The 25,031-nt window shown below is 42.0% G+C and overlaps 1 protein-coding gene across 2 annotated transcripts in view; it reads left to right on the top strand.

Moving 5' to 3' along the window:
- Nucleotides 1-17,972, top strand: part of LOC106546464 (free fatty acid receptor 3-like) — a 43,313-nt gene extending 25,341 nt beyond the window's left edge. For both annotated transcript variants that reach the window (XM_087727564.1, XM_087727563.1), the window contains exon 2: nt 16,391-17,972. In XM_087727564.1, coding sequence (XP_087583690.1) covers nt 16,407-17,366 — 960 coding nt within the window. In that variant the 5' untranslated portion in view covers nt 16,391-16,406 and the 3' untranslated portion in view covers nt 17,367-17,972. The remainder of the gene's footprint in view (nt 1-16,390) is intronic.
- Nucleotides 17,973-25,031: the final 7,059 nt, after the last annotated feature.

Raw genomic sequence — 25,031 nt, 5'->3', positions numbered from 1 at the left:
TGTTCCACATCTGGCCTTTGGGTGCTTTGGAAAGACTAACAGTCTTACGGTTGCATAAATGTCAGGGATTGCTGCCACTTTATTTGATGCATGGGGCACAATCCTAAAAGAGCAACTTTATATATAAACAATAGTTGGGGGGAAAGCGGTGGGGGGGGGAGGGAAAAAGAATTTCCAAGTGTGGCCATTAGGAACTAAGGAATCTTACACAGGCATTTATAAACCAAGCAGCTGGAATATTATATCAAATGCAAATGTAAACAAATGAACGCATTTGCAGTATACATTTAACCTGGCCCTTTATTATCCCAGATTCTTGGTTTGTCTAATGAAGACTAAAGTCAGCTTGTAGTTTAGTTCATTTCCTACTGGCTATACCCGTGTTCTTTTCTTGGCACCATATAATGAATTATAAACAGACCGAAGAGGGCAAAATACGCTAAGCCACAAAGGTTTATATGAACTAACTTACATCGTTTGCTTGCGCAAGCACAGCCACTAGAAACTGAACAGACTTTAGCCATGAAGTTAAATCTCTTAATGAATTTTAATTTCACTAATGTCCTGGATAATAGGGATGCAGTAGCTCAGTGGCTAAGATGCTCAGCTTGTCGATGAGAAAGGTCAACAGTTCAGTGGTTTGAATTCCTAGCGCCATGTAATGGAGTGAGCTCCCGTTACTTGTCCCAGCTTCTGCCAACCTAGCAGTTCGAAAGCACGTAAAAAATGCAAGTAGAAAAATAGGAACCACCTTTGGTGGGAAGGTAACAGCGTTCCATGTGCCTTTGGCGTTTAGTCATGCCAGCCACATGACCACGGAGACATCTTTGGACAGCGCTGGCTCTTCTGGGCTTTATCAGTATTGTAAGCTTGTTCTACACATTGGGCAATCACGCAAGTCTTTTAAAACCCAACAACTTTTTAGGATTCTACTGTGTTTAGTTTAGCTGATTCAGTCACTTTAAATCCTGAAATATACTTGGTGTGAAAGTCACCCAATTCCATGTCCAGTTTGGGACAATTGTCTTCAGTAGCATTGTCTTAAACAAACTCCCTTGAGCATATTGCTAATTCTTAGCTTAATCCGGTAAATTCCCACTGACATCTTTCCCAGAAAATAAATTTTGAGTGAATTGAGTTCTTCTTTTTAAATTAATGTTCTGGGATGGGGAAGGAACCCATTGGATTTTCCCATCAGTCAACTAAAATAGGAAATAATTCATTTTAGTTTCTCCTCCTTCTATCTTGCTTTCATCAAATGCATCATAATGGTCCTTTTCCCTAATAGAATTATACCCATTGTCTTTGCATAATTTTGAAGAGGAAGTATAAGTGGGAAAAAAGAGATATGTTCCAAAGTCATTAGTTTCAATGATTTCCAGTATAGTGTAGGGACTGGGGAGAAAAAAACAGCAGGCAATTAAAAAAAATTATATGGCTTGGTGAGCATCCAACAATATGAATTAGTTCTGAGAAATATTACTATTGAGAGTGAAATGCCATGGGAAGTAGGATAGAATTGCTTTCATTTGGACCATCATTCTTCTAGGAAAAGTCTTCCCCCAACTCCCATGCTTCCTTAGGATGATGGGTCTTGTAGTCCAATGCAGTTGGAAGAATCCAGGTTGAGGAGAAATGTGAGAAAAGAGGCATTTTGGCTCATTCTTCAATCTATATCAGGGGTGTTAAACTCTATTTCATTGAGGGATGTATCAGGGATGTATTTCACCTCAGGTGTGTGTGTGTGCCAGAGGTGGGTTCCTACCAGTTCGCACCTATTTGGTAGAACCGGTTCATCAAATCTACCGAACCGGTTAGAAGAGGTTCCACCAGTGGAACCGGAAAGCAGGCCACACCTACAGAAGAGGTTCCAAAATTTTTTGAAACCCACCATTGGTGCTTGGATATGATTATTCTACACCATCATGCTCATATTTATAAAACTCAGTGCCTCTGTGAAAGGTAAGGATGACTACTGCGTTTGTGGTGCAATCAGAACATTGAGTGTGTTGAAGTTGTTTTAATGCAAACCAAAGATTCCTTTAAAAAAACAAGTTTACATCCTATTCTTATGCATGCCAGTGCTGTGTGTGAGGTAATTTAAGGTGGTTCTGACAAGTGTTGTCGGCATCTTCATATCCGGTCACATGGGCGGCAAGTCACTCCCATCTGGTCACATGGGCAGCAAGCCACTCCCACAAAGGAGGCCACACCCACAGAGTAGGTTTGAACAATTTTTGAAACCCACCACTGGTGTGGGCGTGGCCAAGGTGGGCATGGCCAGCTCAACGTCACTCGTGTTGGGAGTCCTTGTGGTGGCCCAAGCGCTCTGCCAGCGGAAACAGGTTCCCAAGCTCCATTTTTGCCTGTGACACCTCCTGCAACCCTCTGCCAGTGAAAATGGAGCTTAAGAGGGACACCCGTGGCCCTCGCAAGCTCCATTTTTGATGGCAGGAGCACCACAGGCTGGTCTTTTGCTGTTTCCAGGGTGGCCCCATGGGCCGGATCTAAGCAACCTGCGGGCCTTGAGTTTGACACCCCTGAACTATGTAGAGAAGCTTGGTGAGTTGGCAAGTAAACACTATGGATGTTTTGAAGTTAACCTTGAACTACAAGCCAAAGAAACACACTTTAACCAGGGGTGAAATCCAGCAGGTTCTGACAGGTTCTGGAGAACTGGTAGCAGAAATTTTGAGTAGATCGGAGAACCGGCAAACGCCACCTCTGACTGGCCCCAGAGTGGGGAGGGAATGGAGATTTTGCAGTATCCTTCCCTCACCATACCCACCAAGCCACGCCCACAGAACTGGTAGTAAAAAAAAATGAATTTCACCACTGACTTTAACCTATTGCAATATACAAACCCCGTGAAGTGTAGTCAGTTTATGATTCAGCCTATTACGCAGAACCAGGGAAGAGGTGCATTTGGTAATCAAATGAAGAAGGTTATAAAATACAGGAAAGACGACAGAAATGTCTTTGTCTGTCATTCCTTCTCCTTTTAATCAAGAGGGAAGCAAAGAACCTCGGAATCTCCAGAAGATCTAAAGAAAAGGGGGAGCAGAGCTTGGCTGTAGATTGCAGGTGATCCCATAGGTGAGTTGATCTTAGCGGGTCTTCCCCTTCTTGCCACTTCCATTCTTTACATACCCTCCACATTTGTCGGCGCGAAGCCCACTTGACGGGAGCCTCCATCACGAGATGGAGAGATGCTCCATCATCTCATTGTTGCACGCTGAGAAGATGATGCCCAAGAGGTGACTATAAAGAGGACCCACCAAAGCCAGGTTCTTGTAGCTGAGTTGAGGAAGGAAACTATCAGGGGTAATCCATTGGGAAACTGGATCAAAAGACATGAAAGAAAATGAAGTTTGTGCAACATGCTTCACCTCATAGTTTGTTGCGCTATCAACTCTGCTTGGTTAAGGAGGAGTAGGTTTGAGGAGTTTACCAGTCAGTCCCATCCAGGCCATTGTGGTTCTTACATGCTGGTTTAAGACCATAATCCAACTCAACATCTCATGCAAACTCAGGCGCTTGGCATTTGGTTCAGTGCCTTTTGTAAACTCAGAAAATGGATGTACTTGGCATCCAGGTTACAACTATCCATCTTGTCTTGCCCCGGGTGGTAACGTTCATAGACCTGGCTGGTTGGCTTCTCAGAGAAGGAGCATGCAACCAGAACACAATTAGGCCTCTAAATAGGCCATTAATTTCTCTCACACATAGTTAGCATATAATTCCAGTCATTTTCCAAGAATTAGAAAATAACCAGTGAAGGAATGTTCTCGGTGTCAAGGCATGCAAATTCTTTCCTTTATGGAGGTTCCATCTTCTGAAATTGCAACTAAATGTCACGTTATTATTTTTAATACATCTGTAAAAAATGTTGTTTCTTCTTCTTCTTCTTCTTCTTCTTCTTCTTCTTCTTCTTCTCCTCCTCCTCCTCCTCCTCCTCCTCCTCCTCCTCCTCCTCCTCCTCCTCCTCCCCCCCCTATAGAACGGGTGTCAAACTCGATTTCATTGAGGGCCACATCAATTACTGTATTATTTTTAATACATCTGTAAAAAATTCTTCTTCTTCTTCTTCTTCTTCTTCTTCTTCTTCTTCTTCTTCTTCTTCTTCTTCTTCTTCTTCTTCTTCTCCTCCTCCTCCTCCTCCTCCTCCTCCTCCTCCTCCTCCTCCTCCCCCCTATAGAACGGGTGTCACACTCGATTTCATTGAGGGCCACATCAATTATTGTATTATGTTTAATACATCTGTAAAAATGTTTCTTCTTCTTCTTCTTCTTCTTCTTCTTCTTCTTCTTCTTCTTCTTTCTTCTTCTTCTTCTTCTTCTCCTCCTCCTCCTCCTCCTCCTCCTCCTCCTCCTCCTCCCCCCTATAGAACGGGTGTCACACTCGATTTCATTGAGGGCCACATCAATTATTGTATTATGTTTAATACATCTGTAAAAAATGTTTCTTCTTCTTCTTCTTCTTCTTCTTCTTCTTCTTCTTCTTCTCCTCCTCCTCCTCCTCCTCCTCCTCCTCCTCCTCCTCCTCCTCCTCCTCCCTATAGAACGGGTGTCAAACTCGATTTCATTGCGGGCCACATCAGGGTTGTGTTTGTGTACTTGTGCAGGGGGTGCCTGTGGTGGCCCAAGAGCTTTGCCAGCGAAAATGGGCTCCCAAGCTCTGTTTCCGGCTGCAACGGCGTCCTCTAACCCTCTGCCAGAAAAAATGGAGCTCAGGAGGGCCGCACGCATTTTCTCTGGCAGAAGTACCGTGGGAATGGAACTCGCTCCATTCCCGCAGTACTTCTGCCAGGGAAAATGCAGAAGCACCGCCGGCTGGTCCTAAGACAGCCCTGTGGGCCAGACCTAATCACTCCTTGGGCCAGATCCAGCCCAGAGACCTTGAGTTTGACACCCCTGATATAGAGCATAGGTGGAATTTGCATAAATGGTGCTCCACTATATTATAAGGGGAATACTTTCATCCCCTGAATAACCTTGTGTCAGGATTCACGCTCTCGATTTATTCTACGAAAGTCTAGTTTATTTCTTGGAATAAAATATGCTTATTTCCAAATTGGAATATTTAGTCACGCTCAACTTACCTTTTACAAAGCCTTAGTTGGTACAATCCAGGCCAGACTACTTTACCATAGGCGAGATGTTTCGTTGGGGACACTCTCCACGCAGTAAGGAGGAATAGGCTGTACATATTACTGAAAGGCAATTTTTTAAAAAAAATTAATATAACCACTCCCTGGCGTCTTAACGAGATACAGTTTTGATAAAATTCTGATATGAAAAGCTGCCATGCCAGGAAAGCCCATTTAGAGACTAATCATTTCCCACTCTAGATCTTTGCTTCAGAAAGTTGAGACGATATTCAGTTGTACTTCTGGAGCCAAATGTCCTTATCCTGATTGCAGATGATGGAGAGGTAGTCCAATCTGCCTTGAAGAGCATCAGGCTGAATTACTGCATCCATCCCAGGATGTGCTGTGCCGTCTCTGAAGTGAATCAGTTCCAACACGCACCAGCACCCTCCAGAAATACATTAGTCACTTTATCAGAGAACAATGCAATAGAATTAGATCCAAAGCAATTTCCTTTCCTGAGCTATTGAGAACAGAGGTCAACTGCTATTGCTAGCAACAGTTTGCCATTTGCTTAGTCTAATGACATTATTGTCATCAGTTGGATGCGTGGCCTTCTGTAATCTATCTCGGAAGGATCATAATAAGTGTTGTGGCCCGCTAGCAGCTAGTGGAGCTGGCAGCAGATTCGAACAGTGAGGAGTCTGGGGAGGAACATGGGCCAGTCCTGGAGTCTGGGGAAGGCTCTGATGAAGGCTCTGTGTCAGAGGCAGAGAGGGGGGCAGGGCCATATGCCAGTTATCAGCTGACTTCAGAGTCAGACATCAGTGAGGCAGATGAACAGCTGGAGCCTGTTCCCAGTGTGCGCATGTGCAGAGTTGCCAGACGAAGGGAACAGCGAAATCGACTTAGCAATAGCAGTTAGTCTTATATATCGCTTCATAGGGCTTTCAGCCCTCTCTAAGCAGTTTACAGAGTCAGCATATCGCCCCCAACAACAATCCGGGTCCTCATTTTACCCACCTCAGAAGGATGGAAGGCTGAGTCAACCCTGAGCAGGTGAGATTTGAACAGCCAAACTGCAGAACTGCAGTCAGCTGAAGTAGCCTGCAGTGCTGCATTTAACCACTGCACCACCTCGCCTCGACTTGAGAGTAAGGCCACAGGTGGATGATGAATGGCCCCTCCCAGAGGAAATAAAAGAGGAGTGAAAGGGGAGAGGAGTTTGCATTAGACACTTAGTTTGCTTAATTGGTTCGTGACTCCTTACCAAGTTTTGCAGATATCAGCCTGTCAGCTCTCCAAGGCAGATAAGGTCTGTGACTGTAAATCTTCCCTTGAAAGACTTTGCTGGATGTGAATGAGCAGAATTCACAGTCAATTAGTAAAAGGGGCTTTTGTTGGGACCAGGAGTTTGCTCCATGCTCTTGGGAAGCCTACGTCAGAAGATAAGCTCTGAGGCTGGTGTCCAAGGAAATGATGTGTCCAGATAGCAAATATTATTGTATAACCAGGCACCTACATGGCGGCCACCAAGTTTTTCTGATCTCAGACATCACGCTCCAGACAGCTACAATATCACATGCAAAGAAAGGAAAGGTAGGAAACAGTTTACCATTTTATAACAGGATGATGTCACATCTGTGCTCCGATGTCTAATTTTTGCTTTCTATTTCTGATAATTAGGAGCTTGAGTTGCTGAAGCTTCTCTTCTGGTGTAGTGTGTTAATTAATTGCTACCTTTCTGTTCAGTGCAGTCCTAAATATTCTGTCTTCATTCTTCATCTCAGTTGTTTAATCATAATAATAATAGCCTTTACTGGCATTGTACATCACGCATACAATGAAATTGGTAGTCAATTAAAATGTTATCCAAATGGAGAATGCTTATGTCAAGGTTCCGAGTAATAAGTCCATAGCAAACAGAACTCCAAGGCAAGCAGCTCCTCAAAGAATGGGTTTATTGGACATATCATATTGGCACAGACTGGTAAAAAACGACTCTAAAGGTTCCCGCTGTTCTCACCTAATTAAAAGTAAAAGTTTTCCCCCTTTTCCAAATAATCAGTCACATGGTCCAATCAAGCTGCTGCCTGGTTGCTTAGAAATTTCACTCCTCCTCTTTTCAGCCACCTGTGGGATTGTCCTTGGTTCTCAGGGGAAACTATTTTGTTTTGGCTACAAAATCCCAGCTATCTCTATTCCTTCCCCCCCCCCTCCCTATCCATCAGCACTATGGTGGCAACACCGAAGCCTCCAAGATGGCCTCACTTAGAGGCCATCTTTAGAATTGACGGTCCTTCTCTGCTTGATGGGGTTCCCTGCAAAGTTACAGGAGGAAATGTGACATCTAGCTCAGTGACTAATTTACAGATTATCAGAGTTGGAAGAGACCTTGGTCATCTAGTCCAAGCCCCTGCTCAAACAGGAGACCCTACACTATTTCTGACAAATGGGGGTCCAGTCTCTTCTTGAAAGTCTCAAGTGATGAACCTCCCACAACTTCCAAAGGCAACTTCTGTTCCATTGGTTGATGGTTCTCGCTGTCAGAAAGTTCCTCCTTATTTCCAGGTTGAATCTTTCCTTTGTCAGTTTCCATCTATTATTCCTTGTCTGGCCTTGATGTGCTTTGGAAAATAGCTTGACCCCCTTCCTCCTCTCTGTGGCATCCCTCAAATATTGGAACCCTGCTATCATTTCTCTCCTGGTCCTTCTCTTCACTAGCCTAGCCACAGCTAGACTAGCTGGTATAGGGCAATGCCTTGTGTGCCCTCAGATATGGCTCAATGTGCCACCTGGGCCACAGGTTTGCCATCATGGTTCGAGGGTGTTAGCTATTTAGAAATCTGATAGACTCATTCTCCTGGATGGCTTACCTGTTTCATTAATGGACACTCATGAGAAGTTCAGTTGAAGTAGGGCAATGATTTTCATTAATCCATCTGGTGATTTGAATAACGAGAGATGCTGATTCAGAAGAAGGATAAGAGAGAATCAGCAGGGGGAATAACTGGTTATGGCAGGCACGAAACATTCCCCTAACATTCTTTCAAGAGATTCCATCCCGCAAGTCTCAGATCCTGCTTTGTGTTCTTTCTAAACTTTACAGATGAACATCAGAACACTTCTCAATTAGGACAAGCTGAATATATTAATAGATTGTAGAAATACACCGAAGGGAGGAGTAGAGGGATAGAAGAAAGAGGGGTAGAGAGGGTGGGAGAGAGGACTGGAGGGAGGGGGAGAAGGAAGGGAGGGAGTGTATCGGGAGAGAGGAGTGGTAGAGGGGGAGGGGAAGTAGGGTAGAGGGGAATGATGGAGGGAAGATGGAAAGTTGGAGGGGGGCGAAAGAAAGGGTGTATGGAGGGTCGAAGAGGTACATTGGGTTTCTATTTTGGGGGGTACTGCTGAGAAGAGGAATGGCTGTGTTTATTGTTTAATGTTATATGGCCCCGGTTGTGCACAGTATATATGTGACTGTATGAAAATGAAAATGGAAAATAAAAACACATTTACATCCCAAATTTTTTTTTTAAAAGAACACTTCTCAAATTGTACAGGTAGTCCTCAACTTACAACAGTTCATTTAGAGACCGTTGGATGCTACAACAACACTGAAAAAAGGTGACTTATCACCGTTTTTCACACTCAAGAAATAAAGGTGTAATAGTTTGTATTAACTGTGGGTGATGAATTCAGTTTAATTTCAATAGCATCCAGTTTTCTTCTGTTCCGATGGATGACCCCCTTCCTTGAGCAGAGCATTTTGTGCTATTGGGTGAGGATGCTATTTAAAAGTCAAATGCCAGTGCTGCTAATCAAATATTTGCATTTTGGTAATTTGTTTCTTTGCTACTATCCTGCCCTGGAAGAAAAGGAACATGATATGTAGAAACGCATTCTATAAAAACATAAAATGGTAATTGGGGCAGCAACTACGTGGCAGTTCTAAACAGGCTCCCTTAGAATATTCTATTCTATTCTATTCAATACATTTACTTAAGTTTGGCACATATACTTTGCAACTTTCAAGGTTGCAATGCACTTTTAACAACTTTAGCCTTCCACCCTACATGGCTTGGGACCTGGATATATGCGGGACCTCCTCCTGCCACATATCTCCCAACGACCCATAAGATCTCACAGGCTGGGCCTCCTTCAGGTACCGTCGACCTGGAAATGCCGGTTGGCGACTACTCGGGGGAGATCTTTCTCTGTAGCTGCCCCGGCCCTGTGGAATGATCTACCCGCAGAGATCCGGACCCTTCCCACTCTCCCGGCCTTCCGGAAAGCCATTAAAACCTGACTGTTCTGGCAGGCCTGGGGCTGTTCACCCCAAATACGGTCCAGCCTCATTTAGAATGGAGTGCATGGTGTGTTTTTTAAATCTATCTTTTCTTCCTTCTATTTTATTTTATTTTATTTTATTTTATTTTATTTTATTTTTATTCTGTACTGTAAGCCAGTGTTTTTCAACCACTGTGCCGCGGCACACTAGTGTGCCGTGACATAGTGTAAGGTGTGCTGTGGGAAAATTACTTTATATATAGTCAATATAGGCACAGAGTTAAATTTTTTTAACATTTTCTAATGGTGGTGTGCCTCGTGATTTTTTTCATGAAAAAAGTGTGCCTTTGCACAAAAAAGGTTGAAAAACACTGCGTGTAAGCCACCCGGAGGGATTGGGCGGCATATAAATGTTATTAAACTTTAAACTTTATTTATGACGGAAGGGAATAGATTAATTTATGACTTGACAAATATAAATTTATTCCAGATCAAAAGGCAGTGCTTCTCAAAAAAATATATATATATATGACCTGTCTGAGAAAAAGTCCATGAATTTTTGAATTCCCAGATATGGTCCAAAACCCTTATTGCAAATTGCAATTTCCCCCCTTCTGTCTGCTCCCATTATATACGGTGGCTTGGAGAGAATTGAGCTGTTGTTGGCAAAGCTAATCATTAGTGACAGGTTCCAAAACAACACACATCCCATTAGCTGCATTTGATAACATGTGATAATCCCTATTAGGCGATACTGCTCTTTGCTAGGCAGTTATTAAGAGAGTCTGCCTGATATCCTGTATCAATAGATAAACTATTGCTTTCTTGGACTAGTAACCTAGGTGCAACTCTTCTGGCCCTCATCCAAGCCCTAGAAGTGACATTTGAGGGAATTTTACAGGGCAGTAGAAATGAGGCATAGGATTTTAATAAGCTCCTGATATTTAAAGGAGCTAATTAAAAAAACAACAAGAAAGATTAACAGAAGCAAGGGTAGTGGCGTTGGAAAATAAAGAAGAAGAAAATCAATGGCATACATTTCCAGTACAATCTGTGATCAAAATACCCTGTCTTCTTATGACTGAATTTGGATATAAAAGCCGTGGTGGTTCAGTATAGCAGGTTAACTCTTGCCACTGCCAGGAGTTTGATCCAGACCAGTTCAAGGTAGATTCAGCCTTCCATCCTTCCGAGGTGGGTAAAATGAAGACCCAGATTGTCGGTGGCAACATGCTAACTCTGTAAATCGCTTAGAGAGCGCTATGAAGTACTGCAAAGTGGTATATAAGTTTAAGTGCCGTTGCTATAAAAATGATTTATATCATTTACTATATTTATTAAATTTATCTTTAGCTGCCCATCTCACTATCCAAAGCGAACCCGGGCAGCTTTTTACCCTCCTAAAAGCTACGTGAACATAGCATCCTAACCACTGCATGGTGGCGCAGTGGTTAGAATGCAGTACTGCAGGCTACTTCTGCTGACTGCCGGCTGCCTCCAATTTGCCAGTTTTGAATCTCATCGTGCTCAAGGTTGGCTCAGCCTTCCATCCTTCCAAGGTGGGTAAAATGAGGACCCAGATTGTTGGGGGCAATAGGCTGACTCTGTAAACCGCTTAGAGAGGGCTATAAAAGCACCATGTAGCGGTATAAAAAGTCTGTGTGCTATTGCTGTTAGATGAAAATATATATTCATCTGGGGAATCAGTCTTACTACAACTTACGTTTGAGTAGTTATGGAGAGTTGTACGAATGTGTGACATGCTCTGAAAAAGAAGCAGGATCACGCTTTCTCTAGCCTGATTTTTCCATGGGATTGTGTGCCTGGTGCCAAAATAAACACCTGGTTTATTGCTATCACAAGCAGAGCTTGTGGAATCCTTGGAAGGAGCCTTGTTTTAGGTTGCCTCTAAAACAATCTAAAGAGAAGAAAACCGACAGAAATGAGATGTCTAGTTTGGGAGAGGCGGACTCTTAGGTGTAGTTCTTTTCCACTCATTAGAAGCAGCAATTACAAACTTCCTCCCAGTTATCGCAATGCAAATAGATAAGGACAGGGAGAAATAACACAAGCAAATCAGCAGGACACGGAGCTTTTATTCCCAAAGCAAACAATTGGGAGATGAACAGTTTTCTGTGCTCCAAAAGGCTTCCTGCCAAGTAATATTCTGTTATGGCAAATCGTTCTTTGTTCCCTTGGCTTGGTGTCAAGGTCCTCCTTCGTGTCTTAAGGAATATGAGATTAAGCCGCGGTGGCACAGTGGTCAAAGTGCAGTACCGTAGGCTACTTCCGCTGCCTGCCAGCTGCCTGAAATTTGTCAGTTCAAATCTCACCGGCTCAAGGTGGACTCAGCCTTCCATCCTTCCGAGGTGGGTAAAATGAGGACCCAGATTGTTGGGGGGCAAGAAGCTGACTCTGTAAACCCCTTAGAAAGGACTGTAAAAGCACTGTGAAGTGGTACATAAATCTAAGTGCTATTGCTGTCCCCCTCCTCCTCCTCCTCTCCCTGTTTTGCCTCCTTTTAATCTTATAAATAGGTCTTGTGGTGCAGTGGTGAGAATGCAGCATTGCAGGCTAAACTCTGCCCACTGCCAAGAGTTCGATCCTCACAAGCTCAAGGTTGACTCAGCCTTCCATCCGTTCCAAGGTGGGTAAAGTGAGAACCTAGATTGTTGGGGGCAATAGGCTGACTCTTAAACCACTTAGAGAGGGCTGTAAAGCACTATGAAGTGGTATATAAGTCTAAGTGCTATTGCTATCAAGCAGCTTCCCTGCCCATTTTTTCCCCTTGCCTGGTGCATTTTCTCTCCAGTGTCATCAAATACTTGACCAGAACTGCAGGCATAGATTAGTAATATGAGTCACTCTGATTCAACAGGCCTACTAGGTGAGGACTTTAGTCCTCTGTAGAAGCTGGTCCTATGTGTCTGAGCATCACATCTTAGCTGGAAAGCAATAGCATTAGCAGTTAGACTTATATACCGCTTCATAGGGCTTTCAGCCCTCTCTAAGCGGTTTACAGAGTCAGCATATCGCCCCCACAGTCTGGGTCCTCATTTCACCCACCTCGGAAGGATGGAAGGCTGAATCAACCTTGAGCCAGTGAGATTAGAACCACTGAACTGCAGATAACAGTCAGCTGAAGTGGCCTGCAGTACTGCACCCTAACTACTGCGCCACCTCGGCTCCTAAGCCAAGCTACTGCCAATGTGATGGACTCAAATCCCTGCTCTGTAGGAAGACCTATTGGTATATTTGGCTAATGACTATTTCTTTACCTGCTTCATAGGCCAAGATCTCTCCAATCTTTCCTGGTGGAATATCTAGTGAGGTCCAAATTGAACCCAAACATTTTTTTGTCTCTGACACTTCCTCTTATGCCTTGAACAAAAGCCAGTTTGGCTGTTGGTTGAACCTTTCCCCTGGCTGGAGGTGGGACATTGTTCTTCACTTCACTTCGATAGCTTAGAACAATGATGGCAAATCTTTGTGTGAAAAATTCAGAAAGTACCTAACTTGACTCTGTTGGAGTGTTACCTTCCAATGTCATATTGACCCCAACAATTTGGGTCCTCATTCTACCCACTTCAGAAGGATGGAAGGCTGAGTCAACCTTGAGGCTGGTGAGACTCGAACTGCCAAATTGCAGGCAGACGGCAGGCAACAGAAGTAGCCTCCAGTCCTGCACTTTAACCCCTGCGCCACCACAGAATATAATTTTCATCCAGGGTATAAGGCAAAATGAGCTGGGTGGGTTTATGCCGACATGGTGATGAGAGAATCAGCAGCTAATTTGCTTTGTCCAGACACAGGGATCTTTCACCTCGTGCTTTGTAAACAATAATCATCTTGTCAAATTTTTCTGGAGGCTTTGCCAAAGTTGAAAAGACGGATGAAGATAATAAAATCTCTAAATGGAGCTTATTACCATGCCTGTGGACAAAGGGAGAACAAACAGTGAAGAACAGGGTGCAATAATATACATTCTCAGTATCTCTTTGCAGATGTCCTTTCTATTTTTTAGCAAGTCTGAGACATCCCATTTCTCCCTTTTAAATCTTGGTCATCTTGGGCTGGTCATTCTACCTCTACCTTTGTGAAAATAGGGAAGGGGGATTTATTTATCCTATGGCTCGTTTACATCACCTTTTGATTAAAAAAAACCACAAGTGATAAAAATACAAAATATGTAATACGAAACCTAAAATATTATAAAAGTATGTCTAGATTACAGATATATTTTTTTGCTTCATTTGTCACAGCCAGGAAACCAGCAAAGTCTCAATAATAGCAGAAGGGAGGGTTATGCATGATATCTTGATTTATCTATAATAACAGCAGGATATAAACCTAATCGGGAGGCGGTGGCTCAGTGGCTACGATGCTGAGCCTGTCGATCAGAAAGGTCGGCAGTTCGGCAGTTTGAATCCCTAACGCCACGTTGTCAAACTATTCTCCAAAACACCTGGAGACAAGACAAAAAGCAATGGGTGGAAACTAATCAAGGAGAGAAGCAATTTAGGACTAAGGAGAAATTTCCTGACAGGTAGAACAATTAATCAACGGAACAACTTGTCTCCAGAAGTTGTGAATGCCCCAACACTGGAAGTCTTTAAGAAGATGTTGGATATCCATTTGTCTGAAGTGGTGTCATGTTTCCTGCCTAAGCAGGGGGTTGGACTAGAAGACCTTCAGGGTCCCTTCCAAATAGTTATTCTACTTGGAGGAAGTAATCTACAAAATGAAAAGAAAAAAAGGGAGAAAAATAAGGGACAAATCCATCTACCTTTTATCATTTAATTTTCCCCCTCCATTTGAAAGCTTCCCCATTTTTCTACTGTTTTTCTCAAAATTACAGAGGAAATTCTGCTTGTTATGAATTATGAATATTGAGGTAGAGGGATATTTGTCACACATTATAGGCTACAATGCTGGACAATGGTGAGGTAGATTAAGTATAAAAACCAGCTGTATAAATAACATTTTAGCCTCCCTGCTCCCACTTCAAAAAATAGAAAGAGAAAGGTGGAGGTATAAAGAAAAAACAATTCAGTGGAGCCAACATGCTACACGAGGTAGAAAGGATGTATTCAGAAAGGCCAGAGAAGAGAAAAACAGACTGAGTTTTGCAGTTTTCCATGAGTCCACAATAGACCCTGGGAATTGAACAAACTGGTGTGGATATTTGTTCACGAGATAAACATCTCTATGTTTGCTCAGGCCAAAGCATCTATGTAGAACTTGTGTGTTTTGCAATAATAATACTGTAATGAAGAGAATAATACAGTGATGAAGAGGATGATATAATCAGGAACACTCTTCAAGTCCCAACCAATGTTCAACACTCTTGTCTATCTTGCAAAGATAGGATCATCCAGAAAAGGTAAGTTGAAGGAGAGTAGCGGATACGGTAGATTAAAGGAGGAAGAGAGACTTCAGTTCATTCACTGATCGGCTACAAGTCTTTGGTTTAACCGGTGCTGTTGCACCCCCGTGAGGAAGAAAACATCCATGCAGTGCATTTAATTCAAACATTTGCTAGAGTTGACAAATAACAATAGAATAGAATAGAATGGAATGGAATTCTTTATTAGCCAGGTGTGATTGGACACACAAGGAATTTGTCTTTGGTGCATACGCTCTCAGTTTACATAAAGAAAAATAAAATAAAATACATTCATCAAGAATCATAAGACACAACACTTAGTGATAATCATAGGTTACTAATAAGCAATCAAACTATACTAGGAAACAAATAAAACAACATACATTTGAAAGATACAAGCAACATGGTTATAGTCATAAGTGGAAAGAGATAGATACTAGGAAGGAAGAGAAGAAAAATAGTAATGCAGTCTTAGTAGATAATTTGATAGTGTTGTGGGGATTAGTTGTTTAGCAGAGTGATGGCATTCTGGGAAAAAATTGTCCTTGTGTCTAGTTGTTCTGGTGTGCAGTGCCCTATAGTGTCATTTTGAGGGCAGAAGGTGAAATAATTTATGTCCAGGATGTGAGGAGTCTGTAGATATTTTCACAGCCTCTTTTTGATTCGTGCAGTGTACAGATCCTCGATGGAAGGAAGGTAGCAACTGTTTTTTTTTTCTGCCGATCTAATTATCCTCTTTTTTTTTTTGGTTCAAAAGTTTTATTTTCTTTTAAAACAAACATTTCATCATTCCTCAATCAGTGAGACATCGGAGTACAATTTTTTGGTGTGTCAAAATAGTTCTAGTTTACCACCAAATTCTTGTCTAGCCTAATGTATACCCCTCCCTCCCCCCTCCCCACCAACCCCCCTCCTCCTTCCCCCCCTCCTTCTTCCCCCCCTCCTTCCCAGAACCCGTACACGGTATGGATTTTTAACAAACACAGTCTAAAATCTATTGAGAAAAAAGAAATAAAGAAATTAATGACATCTCTACATAGATCTTAGCTTCTTCTTGCTGAGCTAACTTTAAACAATTTAAATCATTTCTGATCTTAAGCATAGGCTAACTGGAATTTCGATCTAATTATCCTCTGAAGCCTCTGTCTCTCTTGTTGGGTTGCAGAGCCAAACCAGCCAGTTATAGAGGTGCAGATGACACTCAATAATTCCTCTGTAGAACTGAATCAGCAGCTCTTTGGGCAGTTTGAACAGTTTGAACAGCAGTTGGCAGGTCTAAAAAGCAGATCTGAAATGTTGAAATGTTTATTCCATTTGTATGCCACCCTATTCCCGAGAGACTCAGGGCGGCTTACAAGCTATTTCCAAAGCTCCTTCTGGGAATCAGTGGTTGGTCAACAACCATTGACTGGCCAGGAGAACTACCTGTGAGAAAGTTTTTGCTCTTGAACGATTATTTCTAAGCTTTTCCTCACAGCTAAATATTTTACCTTTTTGACAGTGTGACGTCTCTCCATGTTTTCACAAGAAAAGGTTTGTGAGAAATGTTTATATGGGAGGAGGGTTCCCCCCTCCCCTTCTTCCTCTCTTCCTGGATCGATGCTCTTACGTCTTTCTTCTTCCCACAGGTGGAAATCTTCCAGCATGGCTGCCAACTCTGAAACCTGGAAAGCCTACGTTACAGTTTACACGCTCACTGTGCTAATCGGCTTTCCCACCAACCTGTTGGCTCTGTATGCTTTCATCCAGAAGATCAGAGTCAAGACCACGCCCAACTGCATCCTTCTCCTCAACCTGACCATTTCCGATCTCTGCTTCCTGATTTTCCTCCTCTTCAAGATGGCGGAGCAGATCGCAGGCCGCTGGGCCCTCCCCTTTTACCTGTGCCCCTTTAGTGGCCTTGTCTACTACAGCACCATTTACACCAGCACACTCTTCCTCACCGCGGTAAGCGTGGAGCGCTACTTGGCTGTAGCTTACCCCATCCATTACAAGCTGAAGCGTCATGCAGTCTACGCCCTCATTGCCAGCCTGAGTATTTGGATCTGCTCTTTTGGCCACTGCAGCATTGTGTATATCACCGAGTACAACCGGGATAACTATTCCCATGACAGTAACGTTTGTTATGACAATTTCACAGAGAAGCAACTCCAGGTCCTGCTCCCTGTTCGTCTGGAGCTCAGCATTGCACTTTTTCTGGTGCCATTCCTGATCACCTGCTTCTGCTATTTTGGCTTTATAAGAATAGTGGTCTCTTCGCCGCACATTTGCAGGAGCAAAAAGCAGCGAGCCGTGGCATTGGTGGCAGCCACTTTAGCTATCTTCGCCATCTGTTTTACACCCTACAACATCTCCCATGTGGTGGGTTTTATTCAGGGGAAAAGTCCCGAGTGGAGGATCGAAGTCTTGCTTCTCAGCACTTTCAATGCCTGCTTGGATCCCATCATCTTTTATTTTTCTTCTTCCGCCGTGAAGCGTTCATGCTGTAGCTTCTGGACCAGAATAAAACACATTTGCATTTGGCCTCCTTTGCTCCATAAGCTCTTCAACAGAGGCACTGAGATAGTGGGCCCTCAGGATCAGATGTCCTCCACCCGGCTATGACCTCCGGTTTCTTGGGGAATTCTTAAGTCCTTTCTTGTAGGCCAAGCAAAAAAAAATTGCACTGGGAATTACTGAGTTCTCTAGCCAGGCCTCCGGACTTGAAGCTTTCACATGGTGAATGTTGTTCACTGTAATTTCGGCAGCTTTGAGTTGAAGAATCTTAGACGGACTTCTCATCTTTTCGTTCTTGAAACTTAGAAATAGTCTTGCACAACTGCTGCCCCCACAGACTGAGAAAGGGTCTCATTAAAGCCAAAAAAGAAAATGGGGAAATAGGTTGAGGACTTCAAATGTACATGCTCAGGTACTCCAATGGTGAAATGCATTTTGGAGTTGTTCCATTCTATCATTTGAGTTCTTAATGGCACCCAAGAGATTTTCCTTGCCTTCTTTCCATCTTCATCTAACTGGAGATACACATAATTTGCAAAAGAGCTTTTATTTCAGCTATTGTTGTGAATATATTTTGAATAGCTGAAGAGCGTATATCATGGCAGTAGCCAGTGAAATGGGAATCCTGGGAAATGTAGAACCTGAGGCCTGGATGTGACTACACAAGACAATACCATCATCTGGGAACTAGGGCAGGTCCTTATATGAGATATCCTAAGATGTCCTATGAGGGGCACAGTGGCTCAGTGGCTAAGACGCTAAGCTTGTCAATCAGAAAGGACGACAGTTTGGCGGTTCGAATCCCTAGTGCCCACATAAGAGAATGATCTCCCCTTATTTATCCCAGCTTCTGCCAACCTAGCAGTTTGAAAGCAAGTAAAAATGCAAGTAGAAAAATAGGGACCAGCTTTGGTGGGAAGGGAACAGCATTCGGTGTGTCATCAGCATTTAGTCATGCTGGCCAGAGGTGGGTTGCTACTGGTTTGGCCTGGATCAGCTGAACCAGTAGTGGGGGCAGGAGGCTCTGCCCACCCCCCGCATGCTTCTGCGCATGCACAGAAGTGTCGCGTGCATGTGGAGGAGCACACCCAATCTAGTAGTAAAAAAAAATTGGCAACCCACCTCTGATGCCGGCCACATGACCACGGAGATGTCTTTGGACAGTGCTGGCTCTTTGGCTTTGAAACAGAGATGAGCAACGCCCCCTAGAGTTGGGAATAGCTAGCAGGGGGATGCGAGGGGAACCTTTACCTTTAAGATGTCCTAAATTGTTATATCTGGTAGATAATTTAAAAAAACACACACAAGAGGGCATATGTGGCAAGAATGTGAGGAAGAGAACATTTTTGAAATAAGCAGTATCTCATGTATAAATAAGATGTTGAATTATTTGCATTTATATCAACAGAGTTGCTCTTTTTGTAAAAAAATCTGCATCAGAATAAGTAATATATTTTTGCGATTATTTAAGAAACTCTCTGAAGTTTTTTTTATTTTTATTTTGCACTTTGAAGGATCTCACCTGGTTTGTCATTGGAAAAAATAAACTCAAGGAAGAGTGTATATTTATTAATGTAAAGGTTACTGGAAATAAATGGGCTTAAATATTCTGTGAAATTCCCAAAATGGAGGCTACCCAAGAGTTCCATGCCACTCAAGCAAGAACAGGGTTTGTGCCATGAATCTTTGGCCCAAATCCAGATTTGGATCCATAACCATACAGTACATTTTGTATCAGAAAGAAACAACATCTGTTTATCCCAGTGAAAGGTTTTCTTGTTGAAAATTCCCAAGGATATGAAATGCAGCTTTAATCCACAATGGGGTGGAGGAAGATACTTTCCCCATATTTTATAAGGACCCTATATTCGGCCTCCCAACTCATTTGAACAATAGCTACAAACAGAATCATATCTGCTTGGTCAGTGTATAGAGCTGTGTTTCTCAACCTTGGCAATTTTAAGGTGTATAGATTTCAACTCCCACAATCCTATGGGAATTCTGGTACAATACTGCTATCAAAAAGATAGCTTGCCTTGAGTTCTTTTCCCAATAAATGCACACGTTTAGCCATATCACACCGAGACGTTGTACAATGTGGTTTGAAGCACAGGTAATAAACGGGGAAATGTTTCCCCCATAAACTGACATGGAGAATTATGACTTGTTTGGTTTTTCAAATTCTGTAAGGTGTAGGCCATGGTGGGGGGGAAAAAAACAAAGAACACCTGTTTAATACAAACACATGTGGGTTGTGTTTGACCTTGGGGGGAGGGTGAGTTTAGCCAGGGTGGGCATGGCCAGCATGACGTCACTCGTGTTGGGGGCATCTATGGTGGCCCAAGTGCTTTGCCAGCAAAAACAGGCTTCTGAGTTCCGTTTTCAGCTGCGATGGCCTCCTGCAACCCACTGCCAGCAAAAGCTGAACTGGACATGGGGCCCTTTGAGCTTCTTCTTCTTATTATTATTATTACTATACAAATGTATCACAGCGGCCAATTGTTTCACCGGATTTGGCACTGGTTACTAGTCGGGCCCCACCCAGGGGCCTAGGACGTCATAACATATTTTCGTAATATGCGTGCAGATCCAAGCAGTGCGGCTTTTTGCATTTGACTGATGGTGATTTTGTCAATTTTTAACTGTTTTAAATGTAACTCCAGTGCTTTTGGAATAGCGCCCGGTGTGCCAATTACCACTGGAATTACCACTGCTGGTTTGTACCATAGTCGTTGAATTTCGATTTTTAAGTCCTGTTCATGTTCCTTCTCGGCGACCCTGCTATCACCTGGTATTGCGATGTCTATGATTGTGACCTTATTTTTCTCAACCAGTGTGATGTCTGGTGTATTATGCGCCAGTATTTTGTCCGTTTGTATACGGAAATCCCACAAGATCTTGACCATCTGATTTTCGGTGACTTTTTCAGGCTGATGTTCCCACCAGTTTGCTGTTTTAATATTATAATTTTTGCACAAATTCCAATGGCTCATTTGTGCTACTGAATTGTGCCGCAATTTATAAGAAGTCTGCACGGTTTCTTTACAGCAGCTGAGGATGTGATCAACAGTTTCATCAGCTTCTTTGCAAAGTCTGCATTTGGCATCATCAGAGGATTTTTCGATTTTGGCCTTAATGGCATTTGTGCGGATAGCTTGTTCTTGCGCAGCCAGGATTAGTGACTCTGTTTCTTTCTTTAATGTACCTGTTGTTAACCATAACCAAGTTTGTTCACTGTCCACTTTATCTTTTATTTTTTCCAGAAATTGGCCATGCAGTGCTTTGTTCTGTCAACTCTCCATTCTTGATTTTATCACATGTTTTCTGTATTCTTGTTTCGTCTGTTGGGCCTTCAGTAGTTTTTTGTTCTTTACTTCGATTAATAGATGTTCTTGACATTCTTTTAAATAATCAGCCAGTGCATGTTTTTCTTCTTCAACTGTTTGCTTCACTTGTAATAATCCTCTGCCACCTGATTTTCGGGGCAGGTGTAGTCTATCAGTATCACCACGTGGATGTAAACTGTAGTGCATTGTCATTAGTTTCCTGGTTTTTCGGTCCAAAATGTCCAAATCAGCTTGTGTCCAGTTAACTATACCAGCTGTGTATCTTATAACTGGTATTGCCCAGGTATTTATGGCCTTGATTGTATTTCCACCATTCAATTTAGATTTCAAAATTTTCCCAACTCTGTTGGTGTACTCTCACCTGACAATAGTTTTTACTTCTCCATGCTTTATGTTATCCAACTGCAGAATGCCTAAGTATTTGTAGGCTTCATTTTTGTTGCATTTAATTAGTTGGCCATTGGGCATTTCAATTCCCTCACATGCAGTGATTTTGCCCCTTTTTATGGATACAGTGGCGCATTTTTCCATGCCAAACTGCATTGAAATATCGGTGCTGAATACTCGGACTGTGTTTGTCAATGATTGGATTTCTATTTCTGACTTTCCATAGAGTTTCAAATCATCCATATATAGTAAATGCGAAATTTTGTCAGCTTCTTTGGCTGTTTGGTAGTTGTTGTTTTTTTAAAAATTATTATTATTATTATACAATTGTATCACAATTGTACCCAAAATATAGCACCCAAAATATTAATATTATTATTGTACAATTGTATCACAGCGGCCAGTTGTTTCGCTGGATTTGGCATTGGTTACTAGTCGGGCCCCACCCAGGGGCCTAGGACGTCGTAACGTATTTTTGTAATATGCGTGCAGATCCAAGCAGTGCGGCTTTTTGCATTTGACTGATGGTGATTTTGTCAATTTTTAACTGTTTTAAATGTAATTCCAGTGCTTTTGGAATAGCACCCAGTGTGCCAATTACCACTGGAATTACCACTGCTGGTTTGTGCCATAGTCGTTGAATTTCGATTTTTAAGTCCTGGTATCTTGTGATTTTTTCATGTTCCTTCTCGGCGACCCTGCTATCACCTGGTATTGCGATGTCTATGATTGTGACCTTATTTTTCTCAACCAGTGTGATGTCTGGTGTATTATGCGCCAGTATTTTGTCGGTTTGTATACGGAAATCCCACAAGATCTTGACCATCTGATTTTCGGTGACTTTTTCAGGCTGATGTTCCCACCAGTTTTTTGCTGTTTTAATATTATAATTTTTGCACAAATTCCAATGGATCATTTGTGCTACTGAATTGTGCCGCAATTTATAATCAGTCTGTGCGATTTTTTTACAGCAGCTGAGTATGTGATCAACAGTTTCATCAGCTTCTTTGCAAAGTCTGCATTTGGCATCATCAGAGGATTTTTCGATTTTGGCCTTAATGGCATTTGTGCGGATAGCTTGTTCTTGCGCAGCCAGGATTAGTGACTCTATTATTATTATTATTATTATTATTATACAATTGTATCACAGCGGCCAGTTGTTTCGCTGGATTTGGCATTGGTTACTAGTCGGGCCCCACCCAGGGGCCTAGGACGTCGTAACGTATTTTCGTAATATGCGTGCAGATCCAAGCAGTGCGGCTTTTTGCATTTGACTGATGGTGATTTTGTCAATTTTTAGCTGTTTTAAATGTAATTCCAGTGCTTTTGGAATAGCACCCAGTGTGCCAATTACCACTGGAATTACCACTGCTGGTTTGTGCCATAGTCGTTGAATTTCGATTTTTAAGTCCTGGTATCTTGCGATTTTTTCATGTTCCTTCTCGGCAACCCTGCTATCACCTGGTATTGCGATGTCTATGATTGTGACCTTATTTTTCTCAACCAGTGTGATGTCTGGTGTATTATGCGCCAGTATTTTGTCCGTTTGTATACGGAAATCCCACAAGATCTTGACCATCTGATTTTCGGTGACTTTTTCAGGCTGATGTTCCCACCAGTTTGTTGCTGTTTTAATATTATAATTTTTGCACAAATTCCAATGGATCATTTGTGCTACTGAATTGTGCCGCAATTTATAATCAGTCTGCGCGATTTTTTTACAGCAGCTGAGTATGTGATCAACAGTTTCATCAGCTTCTTTGCAAAGTCTGCATTTGGCATCATCAGAGGATTTTTCGATTTTGGCCTTAATGGCATTTGTGCGGATAGCTTGTTCTTGCGCAGCCAGGATTAGTGACTCTGTTTCTTTCTTTAATGTACCTGTTTTTAACCATAACCAAGTTTGTTCACTGTCCACTTTATCTTTTATTTTTTCCAGAAATTGACCATGCAGTGCTTTGTTCTGCCAACTCTCCATTCTTGATTTTATCACATCTTTTCTGTATTCTTGTTTTGTCTGTTGGGCCTTCAGTAGATTTTTGTTCTTTACTTCAATTAATAGATGTTCTTGAGTGTCTTTTAAATAATCAGCCAATGCATGTTTTTCTTCTTCAACTGTTTGCTTCACTTGTAATAATCCTCTGCCACCTGATTTTCGGGGCAGATATAGTCTATCAGTATCACCACGTGGATGTAAACTGTAGTGCATTGTCATTAGTTTCCTGGTTTTTCGGTCCAAAAGGTCCAAATCAGCTTGTGTCCAGTTAACTATGCCAGCTGTGTATCTTATAACTGGTATTGCCCAGGTATTTATGGCCTTGATTGTATTTCCACCATTCAATTTAGATTTCAAAATTTTCCTAACTCTGTTGGTGTACTCTCGCCTGACAATAGTTTTTACTTCTCCATGCTTGATGTTATCCAACTGCAGAATGCCTAAGTATTTGTAGGCTTCATTTTCTTTGCATTTAATTAGTTGGCCATTGGGCATTTCGATTCCCTCAGATGCAGTGATTTTGCCCCTTTTTATGGATACAGTGGCGCATTTTTCCATGCCAAACTGCATTGAAATATCGGTGCTGAATACTCGGACTGTATTTGTCAATGATTGGATTTCTATTTCTGACTTTCCATAGAGTTTCAAATCATCCATATATAGTAAATGCGAAATTTTTTCAGCTTTTTTGGCTGTTTGGTAGCCTAATTTCATTTTTTTTAAGATTACTGATAGTGGGATCATTGCGATGATGAAGAGAAGAGGTGAAAGTGAATCACCCTGGAAAATTCCTCGCTTGATATTAACCATTCCGTAGCTCTCATTCCCTACTGCCAACTCAGTTCTCCATTGTTTCATTGCCTTTTCAGTAAAGGATGTAATATTTTTGCTAATGCCCGTTGTTTCTAAGCATTTTATGATCCAACTATGTGGCAGTGAGTCAAATGCCTTTTTGTAATCAATCCAGACCATATTCAAGTTCGTTTTTCTGTTCTTACAATTTTCTAATATCATTTTATCAATTAGAAGCTGATCTTTTGTGCCCCTGCTCCTTCTTTTGTTGCCTTTTTGCTCTACTGGCAAGATGTTGTTTGTTTCCAAATAATCCATCATGTTATCTGCAATAATGCCTGTGAGTAATTTGAAGGTTGTTGGTAAGCATGTTATTGGTCTATAGTTTTCAGGTGTTGTTCCTTTAGTTGGATCTTTCTGAATCAAGTATGTTTTTCCAGTTGTCAACCATTCATCAATTTGGCCCTTTTGTAAAATTTCATTCAGTTGCCTGGCCAATATTGCATGTAAGCTGGTCAGATATTTGAGCCAGAAACCATGTAATTGGTCCTTTCCAGGTGATGTCCAATTCTTTACCTTTTTAACTCGATTTTTGATCATCTCAGTTGTTATTTCTAATACTTGCATTTGTTTGTTGCCAATGCTTTTCTCAAAGTCATGTATCCACTTTGCTTCCTTGTTGTAGTCCTTTGCATTTTCCCACAATTCTTTCCAGAATTCAACTGTGGCCTGCTTTTCTGGTTTTTCACTTTTGGTGTCACCATTCACATTAAGACTTTGATAAAAACGCCGTTGGTCTGATCGAAATTGCTGATTTTGTTTATATTGGATGATTCGTGCCTCATATCTTTCAATTTTTCTAGCTGTTGCTGTTATCTGCTGTTTTACAATCTCTACAGCTTCATTGATGTTTCTTGTATCCAATCTATATCTTCTGATTAGCCGATCTATGATTTTGTTGTTTTTAAGCCGTTGCTCATGCATGTTCTTTAAGTTACTAGCATCTGCCCTTAATTTTTTGATTTTTTGTTCTAGACGGATTTTCCACTTTGGCTTTGATGCTTTTTCTGTTGTGTGACTAGGTACTTTAATTTTAATGCCTAGTTCATTAGTGACTATTACAGCTGCACTGTACATTAACTGGTTTGTTTCCAAGATGGATCCCGGTTCAATTGTTGAAAACACTGCATTAACCATTTTCATGATAGGGGCCAAAATTTTCTTAGGCACAGTTTTTAGTGATGGTAAACG

The sequence above is a fragment of the Thamnophis sirtalis genome, unplaced genomic scaffold, assembly GCF_051295495.1.
Source record: "Thamnophis sirtalis isolate CommonGarterSnake01/CBP01778 unplaced genomic scaffold, rThaSir2_p1.2 scaffold_13, whole genome shotgun sequence".
NCBI classification, from domain to species: Eukaryota; Metazoa; Chordata; class Lepidosauria; order Squamata; family Natricidae; genus Thamnophis; species Thamnophis sirtalis.
Note: the sequence above shows the minus strand (reverse complement) of the source record. Positions and strands in the feature narration are given on the sequence as shown.